The 15,555-nt window shown below is 36.9% G+C and overlaps 1 protein-coding gene across 1 annotated transcript; it reads right to left on the bottom strand.

The window, feature by feature from the left end:
* Positions 1-496: 496 nt before the first annotated feature.
* On the bottom strand, positions 497-11,606 carry LOC119250653 (mediator of RNA polymerase II transcription subunit 6-like; the record flags this gene model as incomplete). Its single annotated transcript, XM_037518316.2, has 7 exons — positions 497-925; positions 1,525-1,552; positions 6,094-6,209; positions 7,790-7,898; positions 8,193-8,275; positions 9,821-9,912; positions 11,386-11,606. Coding segments are annotated over 7 exons (780 nt in total), but the record flags the coding sequence as incomplete, so codon positions are not given.
* Between the last annotated feature and the right edge of the window lie 3,949 nt (positions 11,607-15,555).

Here is a 15,555-nt window from a genome sequence, read left to right as displayed (position 1 = left end):
AGAGCAAAAATATGTGCAGACTGCAGTGATTGTACTACTAGACTCTAAGGAAGTATTAAGCATTGAAAAGTCACTATCACAACTATAATCACTACACCTTATTTAAAATAATGCAAGTTGAGAAAATTCTGAACATAACATGGGATCATTTAAAAAAACAATCACAAAAATTATTTAGCCGCTAAAATAAATAGTCTATAAAGACTAAGTAAAACTGGAATGTGCTTATAAACAGACATAATAATATGATGAGAGTAAAATTATGTGAACAGAACAACTATAAGCTAATACACACGGGGAAAAAATTCACAACACGTATGAGTATATAAAGGATGACAGCATTGGTTTTCCCTTTTATCTTTCAAAATGTTAGTAACTAGCACAATTTATACCAAGGAACATGCAAATAAAAGAAAATAAACTTAAGTTATTACTTTAACAATCCTGTCTGTTTACAAAATGCATCTAGAAATAATTCAGAGAGACATGAGGAGAAAAAGCCATGATAAAGTAATTTATACAAATAAATTTATTTTTTTTAATGTATAAGGTACACATATGATTGAGGAAGTTGCGCGAGTTCAGTAGGGGGAAGATCACAAAGGAAAGGATACATCAAAAATATTCATATGGAAAGCATGAAGATCCGTTCATCTTTCCTTAAAGAACAAGTACAACATTCTATACAAATGAGAGGATTGTGACAAAGAATTTTAAAGTTCAAGAGCATGTCACAGTAATGAGGTATAATAAAGGACAGGAAGAGTCTTACAGGTTTCTCTCTCGTCCAACACTCACTGAAGTCTCATTCGTTTTTCAGGAGGGCCTTTAGTGCTCACTGTCTGTTGGACATTCTTGGTGGCCTCCTTCTCCTCAGATTTTACAGTTTCTGGTATAGGTTCGGCTTCTTTCTTTGTCTGATCCACTTGACATCAAAAGCAGATATTGTTTGGAGTTGGCGGTGGAGGAATGACCAATGTAGACAACAATTAATGTGAATGGTTCTGATTCTCAAATTTAGTTAGAACTGCTTGTCTCAAGTTCTAATTTATCTGTTTCAGGCCAATGTATAAGAATCTACTTATAAACCTAAAAACCTGATTATCCATGCAAATCTGACACTACACAAAACACATGGCATTTAAATAAGCCATTATATACAAACAAGACATGTAATTATTCTGTACCAGTTCAACAGTTTAATACCTATTTTCAATAGTGTAACAGACCTTTTCACACTGATATCTGAACTAAAAACAACCTCAAATCATCTCATTTTCTCCTACCTTCTCAATGCCATTTCTTCCTAATTCATGTTTTTAATAATAATACACTATTATAAAAGCATCATTCTTGACAATTTAGCATATCTGGGAGAGAGAGGTAAGGGGTAACAAACTACAATGAAAGTCTCAAAGGACAAAATGCCCATAACTCATCTCGATGCTACAGTTTCTACCGTGTTAAGTAATTTATTTATTTGGTTTTCTTTCAAGTTTAGTAAGAATATCAGAGGAACCATACCTGGGACAGGCTTTTCTCCAGACTTTTGCTGTAATTTAAATTTAAAAAGTGGGGAGACGGGGGAGAAGAAACAAGACAGGTTAGCAAGTTTTCTTCCTTCTTGAGTCCATAATTCTAATTAAAATTACACCTTCATTCAAATTACACTTAATACAAATTATAAATGACTTCATGAAAAGGAACTACTATTCCTGTACCATTATAAAGTTATCATTTGCACTCCAGAAAAGACACAAATCTAAAACTAGAACAAAAGAGTCAAACATTGAAAACCCTTGAGCTTCTACAAAGCCCTCTGCCTCTGTACCTGAGCTACACTGCTTTACAAAAAGTAAAGTAAAATCAAATGGGAGAGAATAATGGAGACTTTTAAGATTCTAGAGGCACATTTGTTTAGGGAATATGAGCTATAAGAACGTATAACCAAGTTTAGATGAATCCTCAACTTTTAAAGTTGTAACGTGTGGGATGTAAAGAAACGAAGTATTCTGCTGTGAATATAAGGTTTCTAGTGAGTAAAATTATACTACAGGAAAAAATGGGGAGATTAGCAGTCAGGAACAAGGTGAGATCCTCCATTCTCTACACCCAATCTTTCACTTGGTTGGACCCTACTGTCTCATTCCAAACTTAAATGCTTTAAAACACGTGTTCTCTCCTCCTCTCCCAAGGTTTATAACCTGCTCCTGATCTTCAGCCAATGACTTATCCTCCATGTTAAAAAAAAAAACCCAAGTTCCCATTCATCTACCTCCCTCCAAATTTATACCTTTACAAACACACACACACCTTATTCCCTGTCATCTCAGAAGAAAAGCGCTCTCCCACCCCCAGACCCCATGTCTTCTTGTCTATTGCTATGACTAAAGACTACAAGATTTTGTTATCACCTGTTCCAGATTACTGCTGCCAACTGCCTACTAGCCCACTCCAATCTCAAGTTCTAGGAACCATTACATTTAATAATAAAAAAATACTATTCTCGGGCCTCCCTGGTGCTCAGGAGGTTAAACACCGCACTCTGAAGCAATCCACAGCCTCTGCAGCACAAGTTCAATCCCTGGGCCAGCCAGGGAGCAACCCACATGGCGGCGCAGCAGAGACCTCTCCTGTCTCGCCCGCTGCTCCCCTCAGCAATGTGTTTCGGTCAATCTGCCGATTCAGTTCCCCACTCTGTCTCTAGTGAGTCCTCTCACCCCCTGCACCTCTGGCCTGTACCCCAGTTCTTGTATGCATAAATAAATAAATCTTTAAAAAACAAAACAAAACATACTATTCTCTATTGTGCAGAAAAGGTTAACACAGGAGGTCTGACACTGCTATCCTTAGAAAGGTCAGTCTGCAAAACTGGTCACTGGCTACAGACTAGTACTTGGATTCTGGGAGGGTTTCCACTACTCCCTTAGCAGGTAATGGAGGCTCGCTGTGCCTAGATTACTTGTACAAATAATGCCGTTTATGCTGACTGTCTGCTTTTCTTTAGGGAATGTGGAAAATGGGCATATGCTAGATAAAGGGTACCACCGTGATGAACCCTCCTATGCCCCCAAAACATATGAGCACCATAAGTCATTAAAGGACTTCCTTGGGCAGAAATTTCACATGCATATTGCTGCATTTTTATTGCTGAGAAAAAAGAGCCTTGTGTGAGCCCTCATGGCAAGGTATGAGTGTAAGTCTGTACATGGATTCCCTCTTGCCTCCTCGTGTGTCTTCTCTCCTTCTACGGAGCTGTATATCCTTATTATGTCACTAATAAATCCTGCCAATCCTTCAAGCAAATCCCAGTACAGTGGGAGGCATGGGAACCCTAAACATAGCCACATTAACACATATTTTATGAATAAATTAGGACTTAAACATGTGTAAAAGTAATTTAGGAAAATAAATTTTTCTTTTAAAACAATGGTAGAACACTGATGAAGTAAAAAATTGAGAGGAACTATTCTCATGTGTTTAACACTAACCATTTGAACTATATTGGCAAAGGAACTGTATATGGACATTGGATAATGTCATTACCTACTGATGCTTACTGTCTCATCCTTTTTAGTGAATAATGCCAGACAATCTAGCAGGATGTGGCTTGAGATGGGAAAAAAAATGATGGCACCGTTCTGACAAAATGTAGTCAGGTAGTCTTGGGATAAGCCTAGCAGAAATGATATCCTATAATGTTCTAGTAACTTCTGAAAATAGCCCAGCAAAGACATTCATCATAAAATGTTCTGAGGGCCTGAATTTCCATCACATTAGTATTAGTGTAACTTTCAGTAATAACAAGAATTAAAACATGAAAAAGGAGCTTCAAACAAGCAGGCAGAAGTCGCAAGCTACAAATGATTCTGGCAGACACAATGGGTAAACAAGGAGTTCACAGGAGATTTCAGATCTATTTTTTTCCCTTGATCTGAGAGAAACACTATGAGTACAAGGAACAAAGTACTATTAACAGTTCTAAAGAAAGTCATCCTTCCCTAGTTGAGTTACACATAGTTTGATGTACTCTATCTTTAGAAATTAGTTTTTGGACCTTGTATGACTAAAAGAAAGTGCACTTTTAGAAAATAACAAGCATGACTACGCTAAGCCTTCAAAAGAAAAATCTAAAATTCTCAAGGAAATAATATGAAGTCTGCAACCTGCTTCAAAATAATTGTGAAGAAGGGGGAGAAGATATAAAACAAGATTGGCCATGTATGATAATTGTGGAAGCAAGACAATGGTCCATGAGGGTTTCACTTTAAATTATTTGCTCTGTTTTTACTTTTGGTATGTTTTTAAATTCCCATAATGTTCTATAAGACAAAGATTTTGTTTTGTTTTATTAAGATACATTGTCCAGTTTAGTTCACCAGTACAGGACAGCAAATGTGATTCAAGGCAGGAGCCCTTGTCAGAAAAAAAAGGAGTAGTCATTCAGCAGGACTACCTCACAACCCAACAGAATGTAAACTACTGAATGTTCTGGAGGAGGTTGGTCAATAAAATAGAACCCTTAGCAATTTTATATATATATATATATATATATATATATATATATATATATATATATATATAACACAAGCCTTTTCTTTTCCTATATTCTAAACTTTGGTGAGCCAGCAAAACCAAGTCTAATTAATTCTGGACCTGCACTAGTTTATTTCAAATGCCCAAGTCACATGTGTCTAAAGACTACTGAACTGTGCTAGTCTAGGTGTCCTTCAACCAGTTTACCTAGTGGTAAATATTGTGTACTCAATGACTGTATGGCCAACGACACCTAACCTCTTATACCTTATAGTGGTTATGTACACCCTACACACAGCTAAAAGTCATTAACTCATTTATTCAATAAACACTATTTCATCTTTCAGTGCAATTTATGAGATTTTTTTTTTTTCTAAACTGACTTTTTGTTCTGATTTCCAACAGTGTGCTCTGCTCTTCTCACCACCAAATCATCAGTCCAACAGCATGTGTCTCTTAGTGGAAGCAGGTAAGAGGGAAGGTGTGGCCTGTTTTACATTATCTCATGGTATGAAAAATCTCATTTAAACTAAATCTACCCCTGAAAGTCTCTGAAACAGGCCCCCAACAAGAAAAACAATGTATCTGACTGTTTTGACTGGACCTTTTGTGTCCACAGCCTTGCAAAGACCCATAAACAAGTCTAAACATATGTTCATATACCCCATCTCATACTTACTTCACTTCAAAAATTCACTTAGCAGAATAGCAGATGGGGGCCTCCCCGGTGGCGCAGCGGTTGAGCGCTGGGTTGCGAAGCTGCGCGCGGCCTCTGCGGCGCCGGTTCGATCCCCGGCTGCTCCCCGGCCACCAGAGGAGGGTCCCACATGGCGCGCAGACCTCTCCTGCCACCCGCTGCTCCCCTCAGCAGTGTACTTCGGTCCTTCTGCCTGCTCTGCTCCCCACTCTGGCTCTGGTGAATTCTCTCACCCTCCCACACTTCTGACTGTACCCAGTGCATGTATAAACAAAACAAACAAACAAACCAGCAAACAAATAAATAAAGCATGCCTCTAAAAAAAAAAAAAAAAAAAAAAAAAAAAAAGAATAGCAGATGGATTTGCTATTGCTCTTGGAACCACACTCCATAATAACATAGTGGAATTTGTATTACTTAAACACCAATCTTATATAACTATTTTCTATTACTCATATCCTCCACTTATGATGCCATATCCTATACCACAACTGCTCTATTCTTTTTGTCATAAATTTTTAACAAGGACCTAGACATGAGTTTGGATAGCAGCATACAGAATGAAAACAGCATGTATTTCACATTCTAGTTTTATTACCATCCATGACATGTCCGGTAACCCTTTAAATGAGAATATTATCTATATGCAGTTCTCATAATTCATGAAGATTCAATGAGGAATTAAACTTAAAAACACATTAATTACATTTCCTTTGCCCAATTCATTAAGTCCTTAAAAATCTTTCCTTTGATTCATAGTTCATTTTTTTAAAACTAATGAGGAAAATCAGTATTTTTAGATCACACTGTAGAGTTGTAAATTAAAAATAAAGTGTCAAATCAATTATTAACCACATTACCTGCACAAATTTGGGAGGAAATTTCTGTCTAAGGTCTAGGAGTAAAGCATCCACACGCTGTCTCTGGAAAATAGAGCTTGGTTCTTCTTTCCTTTTAGCTTTAGGTTTGACTTTCTCTATTAAAATACAAACCAAATTAAAGCTGTCTCTAATAGTAGGGGGTCTTATATTTTACAAATATTTGCCCTCCATAAATATACTCAAACTTCATTATTTTTAATGGCTGCTATTCAAAATATAATCTTCCCAAATAAATTAAATATAGCATAAGCATAGAAGTATTCTAACTTTCCCTGTTAAATGAAATTTATATTCTAACATTTAAAAAGCCAATGTCTTTTAAAGATATTTCAATTTTTACCATGTAAGCATGGACATAAATTTCAAAATTACCTAAGTCCCAATCCATATTATTGGTTTGAAATTGTCTTGTGCATACTATAAGTAAGTTAGTCTTTTCCCGAAATCTAATAGGTGTAAACGGAAATGTGATTTTCTTAAAACTCCAAGCTACCACACTTAGTAATGAAGACAAAAATTCACTGAAAAATAAAACAAGCCAAACAGAAGATCATGAAGACAGGAAAGAAAAGAACTTGCAAGGGAAATTCTTACATTAATCACATGTGAAACTTTCCCAGGAAGGAGGTGTATTGTGGAACTGTCTCTTAATGAAGGGTTCCAGTTTTACTCCAAACATTTCATTAGGGTGGGACAAACAGCACCTGGGAGAAGTCTAGTCAACTGATGCAAGCTTTCCTATGCCAAAGGTTGCTGCCTACAACTACTAAGAATAAATACAACTTGGGCCTCCCCGGTGGCGCAGCGGTTGAGCACTGGGTTGTGAAGCTGCCCGCAGCCTCTGCAGTGCAGGTTAGATCCTCGGCTGCTCCCTGGCCACTGGAGGAGGGTCCCACATGGCGTGCAGACCTCTCCTGCCGCCCGCTGCTCCCCTCAGCAGTGCACCTCGGTCCTTCTGCCTGCTCTGCTCCCCGCTCTGGCTCTGGTGAATTCTCTTACCCTCCCACGCTTCTGACTATACCCAGTGCTTGCATAAATCAATCAATCAATCAATCTTAAAAAAAAAAAAAAAGAATAAATATAACTACACCTGAAAGACCATTCATTCCAAAGGTCTGAATTCTATTTAAAGTTTGCATTCCTGCAGCAATTTATTCTGAGCTGCTATTTCTCAGCAAAGGAAATTCAGATGGCAGGCACACTAGTATAGATATATTTCCAGAAATACTTTTACTGATAAGTGAGGTACAAGACAAGGAATGGGTTAGCGGTTATAGAACCTAGAGAATGTACAATCAAGACAGGTAATTACATGGAAAGATCAGAAAACAGACTGGTTATCTGAAGATAAGGCTCTAACAGCACCTTTCCTACTTTTAATATTGGGGGGGATTTTAATATTGGGTTCAGATTACAAAATGACTGAAGATAGGTAAACAAGAAATATCATTACTCATTCCTCATCACTGATTTGCTCTGTATGGGAAATAGCTCTAATAGGAAAGCTATTATTACTACATCTAGTTACATGAGTTATAGTTGACAATGCCATTATCCCATGAAGAGTCTTCATATGGAGAAGTAAAATACACTCAGAAATCATCAAGTCTTTTTCTTAAAGAAAACAACACTCAGAAAGCCAAGGGATTTAAGAGGGTCTAGGGGTCCAACATACCTTGCTCTTCATGATCTTTGAAGTGCCACCAATACCCTTTGGAAGGATGGTATCGACAGTATGACATAGCTTCATCAAAAGCTGACTGAATGCCATGCACTGCAGTAAGCTTGTAAAAAGAAACAAATCGCGAATTTCTCATTAGTTCAACCAAAATTTCCAAAGTACTCACAAAATATTATATATGCAAGATAGTAATCTCATTTTTCAGAACCTAAATCAGTTGGAGCTGTAATATATACTTTTAACATGAAGATGGCCCAGAACAACCAGGGTTCAAGATATTTTAAGTTTATACTTTACACCAACTTAACCAAGGAGGGAAACTTCTATTTGATTCTTAGAAGCAAGATAACTCAATTATAAGCTTTCTTTAGTGTTTAAGGAATGTGAAGATACTTACCACTCTAGAGTTTATAACTGATCCCAAGTCTGGTGCCTGATAGATCACTCCAGCAATGATATAATAATCAGCCATCGGGATAACTAAGGCAGTTTTAGGGGGGAAAAATTGTTTATGAATATATGCAAACAAGCTGCTTAGCAGATTTCCATAAAAAGAACTAAAATTTGCCCTTTTCCATGTTAAAGCTTAAAGACACATTTTGGCAATTCCTGTTTTTATAAATAAAGTTGTATTAGAAGCCACACCCATTAATTTATATTATTACCTAGGGCTGCTGTAGCACTTGGTGAGCAGTTGTAACAGAGGCCATAAGGCCCACAAAGCCTATAGTTACTCTGGATATTCACAGAAAAAAACTGACAACTCCTACCCCAGAGGAGTGCTTCTCAAACTTTTAATGTGCATCTGAATCACCTGAATATCTTGCTAATATGGATTCACAAAATCTGAAGTGATCCAATGCTACTCTCAATCGTACTTAGGGGCAACCATACATTTGAGGAGATATTTGTTTAGGTTTTCTATTTCTTCATCCAGTTTTGGATGACTGCAGAGTTAAAGGAATTTGTCCATCTCTTCTAGATTGTTGAATTTGTTGGCCTATAAATGTTCATAGTAATCTCTGATTATCCTCCGGATTTCTGCTGTGTCTGTTGTCATTCTTCCTCCTTCATTTATATTCCTATTTCTTTGGGCAAAACCAACTTTTAGAACCCCAATTTTTTCAGCAAGTCATTCTCTGTACTCAATACTAGGGTGAAGATTGCCCCTAAATGTACTGTTGAAGGTATATAACTGGGAGATGCAGCTAGTGATCTCTGGAATATGTGACTAGCTCTTTCATTCAAGTCTGAATTCTATACAGTTCAATATGTTTCTAAAGTAAGTTTCTGTTTGGTAGTATAACCCAGTTAAGACTTTTGGTTGAATATATCCATTAGAACTTCCAACTGATCCTCTATGAATTTGGTGTAACTACATCTACTATATATTTCATAATAGAATTAGACTCAGTAGACTGAGATGAGAAGGAATATTACTCAGAATGCTCAAGATCCAGTTGGAACAGCTATGCTCAATAGGAAGAGGTGTCTTCAATATAGTGAGTTACTCTATCAGTGCTTAGAATTGCTGTTGGCATGCTGGAAGACTCCAGATGTCCAAGCAACAACCAGTGGAACTTGGCTTTTGAAACATTTCATAAATGATAGTTATGGCTAATATACCACCCTGCCTAGACAATTTGTACAAATGCTATGAATTTCCTAGAGATTTTGGAATTTCTTCAGGCAAAAGTGCCTACCTGATTAGCCTTAATAAAAATTCTGGACTTGACTCAAGCATCTCAAATGGATTTCCTTGAATAAAGATACTACACACATGGGACTACATTTCACTACTGGAGAGAGGGTACACTTGATGTTGTCCCTTGCAGGACAACAAATTTAGGTATGTCTATATGCTGAGCCTGCTGAGTCCTCTCAGCAAAGCACTGAACATGTTACCTCGTCTTAGAGATATCCCCAAAACAACCCAATCCAAAAAAAATAAGAACATACAGTGGTATGTATCATGTATCATGGTATTTTAAGAAGAAAATAATGTCTGAAGTTTACACATTTTACCTTGGGTAGGGGACTGCCGCTGTTGTTTCCGAACGATAAAAAGAATGGGTTCTTGAGCATGTAAAAGAATGTATTCCACTCCAACCATCTGACTGAAAACAGAAAACAAACATCCAGATTTATAAAATGCCTACAATTTTGTAGAACACACAAGTTGTTAAACAAAAATAGAGCAAAAATTTAAATAGGATTGGAACTACCTATGTTTGATGCAAAAAAATGGTTGTTCAATAAAACTGGCTATTTTCCTAGTTAGGCAGAATACAGAGAAAGATTTGGTTTTTAAACAGAATTTCTCTACAAAAACTCAAGATAACCTTAATTCTGAGTTCATGACTGAAATGAAGAGCATACATTACAAAATGGCAACCAAAATACTATGCTTCCTAAGATCTACAAATATATTTAAAACATACAAATATACATGAAGACTACCCATCCTGACTCTACATCTCAACTATATATTTTACCCGACTAGAAAACATCAAAAATATTATCCTAGACCCAACAAACTTTTTAATCTGACAGACTGCTTAAAAGTATCAACTTGTCTTAATAGTCGTAAATATTTGCCTCGTAACAAAAACTATTTAAAATACTAGAAAATTTTAATTTCATAAGCTTCCCTAATGTTCAGCTGCAAATGACCAGATGAAAAATTATATGGTTGTTTCAGAAACTTTTGTAATTGTAATAAATTCTTAATTATTTGGTATCCTAAATTTAAAGAAATCTGCTTCACATTTGTTTAGCTAAAATTTCATTTCTCATATAAAGAAAAATCTACTATAAATCAGACTATGCTTTTAAGATATTAAATTAGATGCAGAAAAGACAATACGTATGGTTATCTTGTTGAGGACAATAGTTGAACTATTAAAATCACTCATTAGATCTACATCTATATTTTAATTGAATGATGCTATAAGAAATTTTGCAGAAAAACTTCCTAGGATATAAGTGACGCTATCTGTCTCTCAACAGCCACAAAGGACTGGATTCCAAGACTCCCACAGGCACCAAAATCCATGGATGCTCAAGTTCCTTATAAGAAATCATATAGTATTTACAAAAAACCCACACTCATCCTTCTGTAGACTCTAAATCATTTGCAATTACTTATAATACCTAAAAGAAGTTAAATGCTATATAGTTGTTATACTATATATTTTCAGAAAATAACAATAAGAAAATAGTCTATACATGTACAGACACAACCATCATAGGCTTAACTCCATAGCACAGCTGACCCTTGAACAAGGGTTTGAACTGCATGGGTCCACTTCCAGGTGGACCTATATCCCATATCCATGGATTGTGCAATCCATGGACTCAAGCAACCATTGGTGTCCACTGTTTGAATCCATGAATGCAGAACTGGTAGACACAAAAGGCTGACTGTATTAATAATTGTTCTGTACGTCAAACTTGCATAAACTGAAAACTATTTCTTCCAAAATTTTCTATCTTGTACTTCTTGATTAATTCATTCACACAGTTGAAAAGTACCATTCACTGCAAAATCTCTACTTGGGCAAAGAGGCTTCATTCTCACAATAACTTACTTTAAGTGTTCTAATGTTAACCTCTGCATTTTGACCACTTCATTATTGCATGTCCTGTCATAAAAAGGATTACTTCTTTCTGAAAAGTAATCCAGGACACTTCCACTGTTCAAAATAGGAATCCAGGAACTGTCAACCCAAGAGATTCCCAGCAGATTATCTATAAAAAAGAAACAAAATGATAAAGTATGACAAAATAGAACAAAATCGAATTCAACAGACTTTTACTAAGTATCTATGTAGTAAGGCACTATGATAATAAGGATAACATGGATCTTAACCTACAATATTCTTACAGTCTAACATGATAAAGAAAGCAGAGACAACACTACACTATAACAAATGTTTAAACAAATGTGTTATTATAGCACAGCTGAGTAGAATACTTTACCTGTAGGTGAATACTTTACCTGTAGGTACAGGAGGAGATGGATTTCAACATTGTACATTAAAAAGTAAATAGAGGTTAACCATAGAGAAAAGTGGCAAAGTAATTCTAAGTAGAAAAAATATATATGCAAAGATAAGAAAACATAATAGTATAGTATGTTTAGGGAGTAATATGATTAGGTGAAGAAAGCAGTCATATTGCTTCACATTTTAAAGCAGGATTAAATCTCAAATTTTTCAAAATACAAAAGAAAAAAAATAGGGTAAGCAGAGCTAGATACCATTAAGTAATAAGCTTTTATTGGTTAGACTATTGGCTACAATGTTTCACACTAATGGCTATACTAAATCCCACTAGGTCTGACACAATCACCAAAATGCTTATGCAAAATGTTCAAAGGAGGGCCCCGTGGCACAGCAGGTTGAGCGCTGTGCTGTGCTTGAGCGCTGTGCTGTGAAGCTGTCTGTAGCCTCTGCATTGAGGGTTCGATTCCCAGCTGGCCAGGGAGATTCCCACACAGCGTGGCAGACCTCTCCTGCCTCTCCCGCTGCTCCCCTCAGCAGTGTCTTCAGCCCATCTGGCTGTTCTGCTCCCCGCTCTGTCTCTGGTGAATTCTCTCACCCTCCTGTGCCTCTGACTGTACCCCAGTTCTTGTATAAATAAATCTTTAAAAAAAAAGTTCAAAGGAAAAAGAACTGAAAACTTCAACCTCTCCTATACTGCAATCTCTTCTGGCATTTTTCAAAAAAGTCAGACCTAATCCAATCTGACAAGCAGTTCTGAGCAAAATTAATCAAATGAGATAAAACATGCTACATGCATTATAAAAGAGGAAACTGATGAAGTATGTTAATGACCAAATCAGTCCAGACCATAAGATATTCATCACAAATACGTCCTGTCATAATGAAATATATAAGAAACCAGGAAATTAACATTTTCAGGAAAAACCAGATTTTCTAATGAAAAATAAGGATAATCATTTTCAGTTTTAAACACTACAGTTACTAGCTTTGTTTAAAGCAATGTTTACACACTTCTTATTTCCTTAGGAATGACTATTTAGGAGGACTTGCAGAAAGGCAATTTTTGGTTTATTTCTCACTTAAATAGCAGAAACTAACACTTACAGATCATTTCAGCATAGACAAAGGAACAACCTGAAGAGACTACTAATTAGCCAATAAATGTGGACATGAGGTGACTAGGAACTGGTAGAAAGTAATGCCAATGCACAAGAAGAAAAGGACAGAAGGGATATTTTTAGGAGGAAAAAGAAATAATTTCCTGAATGACCAATTATAAAGTCTGCAAAACTCTATAAACAATAACTCATTTAGGGAAGCAGTAATAGTAGACTTGGCTTGGATACACTGAATTTAATATGGAATCAAATTCTTAGAATTAGGAATTGTAAGTCTCATCTGCCCCAAACAAGAAAGCATATTGACAATTAGCAAATATCTGACAAGTTAATTTCCCATATCTTAGTTTTCTAATCTATTTGAAATAGTATTTATGTGCTACCTTACATAGGCAAAATGCTCAGTATTTTGTAATAATTCAACAAATGCTAATTGTGATTACAGTAGGCCTGTAGCAAATTTACTTTAAGAGCATAATGAATAAACTGATTTCTGTCTTAATCGCAGCTAATCTAGTTTGTGACTCTTTTTTCCTGTTTGCTTTTTTTTAAAAAGAGATCCCTTTCATTCTCAAAAGAGTATGATTTTAGCAGATAATTTAAATGGTCATGTTAGGATAAATTCATTTCAAATGTCACTATCTGTACAAAGTCATTCTCTACTTCGCAAGACAAAAATAATGACTTCTTTATGTTCTCATAGACGTTTTTATACACTTTTATTACATGGTATCATAACCCAGAAATACAAATGTGTTCCCATTAAATTCTGAGTCTTTAGAGAACTGGGACTGTGTTTTACTCATCAGAAACTACCATAGAACTGATTGCAATACTCAGCAAATGTTTATAAATGCATATTATTAATGCATAATTGAAGGCCAAGGAAAGTACAGTGTCATTTACTCTACTGGTCAAATGAGGGTGAAAAAAATCTATGTTAAGTTTCATACAGAGGGGAGAAGCAGGTGGGGAGCAATGCATGGTATGTCCATGGACTTTGGCAGAGGACTATGGGTGCACCGGTGGTGGGTCTAGTAAGATACAATGAAGAAGTGTGTGCCTATATCTCTGACACATACATGCTGCTGAACACCAATGTTACCTCAATGAAAAATAATACAATTTTAAAACATGAAAGTCAAAAACAAAACAAAGTTTCATGCAGGTCAGGTCAGATAACAGAGTGAAGATGCTGGGTTCACCTCCTCCACAAATTCACAACTAAGTACAAGAGAGCAAAGCTGACACCACTGAAAGAGAAAAGGACAACTACCACATATATCAGGAGCAATGGTATGATGGAAAAGGGCAGGAAAAACCTTAACTAAACTGTGTTTAGGGCCTCCCCGGTGGCGCAGCGGTTGAACGCTGGGTTGCGAAGCTGCCCGCAGCCTCTGCAGCGCCGGTTCGATCCCAGGCTGCTCCCCGGCCACCGGAGGAGGGTCCCGCATGGCGCGCAGACCTCTCCTGCCGCCCGCTGCTCCCCTCAGCAGTGTACCTCGGTCCTTCTGCCTGCTCTGCTCCCCGCTCTGGTGAATTCTCTCACCCTCCCACGCTTCTGACTATACCCAGTGCTTGTATAAATAAATAAATGTTTAAAAAATAAAATAAAATAAATGGGCCTTCTTTAAAAAAAAATAAATAAAATAAACTGTGTTTAGTGTTGCATTGATACTGTGCAGCACAACCCACGAAAGGGAGGGGCGGCAAGGTATGGGACCCTTCTGCTATTGTTAACTCAGGGGCACTCCACACCAGACTTTGGAGACCCATCATGCAGGACAGAGGATGCACCACAAGAAAACAATCGGAGTAAGGATGCAGTGATTGATTTCAGCCTGGTCTAGAATAAGCTGGAGCCTGAACCTGCAAGGGGAGCCCAATCAGATCACCTGTTGTCTCCCATAGAAGAGATTATTTGCAGCCTGACGCTACAATATTCAAAACATCTGCCTTATCACCACCCTAGACAACCAGGCCAAAACCTAGGCAACAACTGAAAGGTGTTGCTACAGAGTTTAAGCACCTGGACCTTAATAACAGGAGCAAGAGCCCCAAGGTAAAGCTCCAAACAGGAAAAGAGAACAATTTCAGACATGTGGCCCAGTCTCAGCTGTAGCTACAACCCCATGCTACATCTAGTGTTCAACCTACAGTCTAGAGGTTGAAGCAGGCAAGTGTCTATAGGAGATATTATGGCCAAGAAATTGGCCTACGGAAGGGGATCTCTATGGAGCCCATAGTACAATAGGAAGTTTGAAACTGTTGATGCTCACTGGTGCTCACCTGATGCACCTTTTGGTGCCCTACTACAGATAAGCCATTACAGCACCAGTGCCCTGGTCACATGAACAGGTGCAAAGGCAGTAATCTACGAAATACAGATACCTAAAAATCTGGGTAAACAACGTAGGATTACATACAGCTTATTGCAGGAGGGTATAAAACACAAAATATTATGAAAAAATCCCTATTATAACCATAAAAACTAAAAATGAAGTGACAACATATCACAAATACTCAAGGTGAAAAAATCCTGAAAGAAGTTTCAACGCAGCAAAACTTAAAAATATGCCAGAAAAGAAGTTTAAAAGTTCATAATCACTTTTAATAATGAAGTGCTGGTCAAAAC

This window comes from Talpa occidentalis, unplaced genomic scaffold (assembly GCF_014898055.3).
Source record: "Talpa occidentalis isolate TD23 unplaced genomic scaffold, MPIMG_talOcc4v2.1 talOcc4.1748, whole genome shotgun sequence".
NCBI classification, from domain to species: domain Eukaryota; kingdom Metazoa; phylum Chordata; class Mammalia; order Eulipotyphla; family Talpidae; genus Talpa; species Talpa occidentalis.
This window is presented reverse-complemented; position numbering and strand designations above follow the sequence as displayed.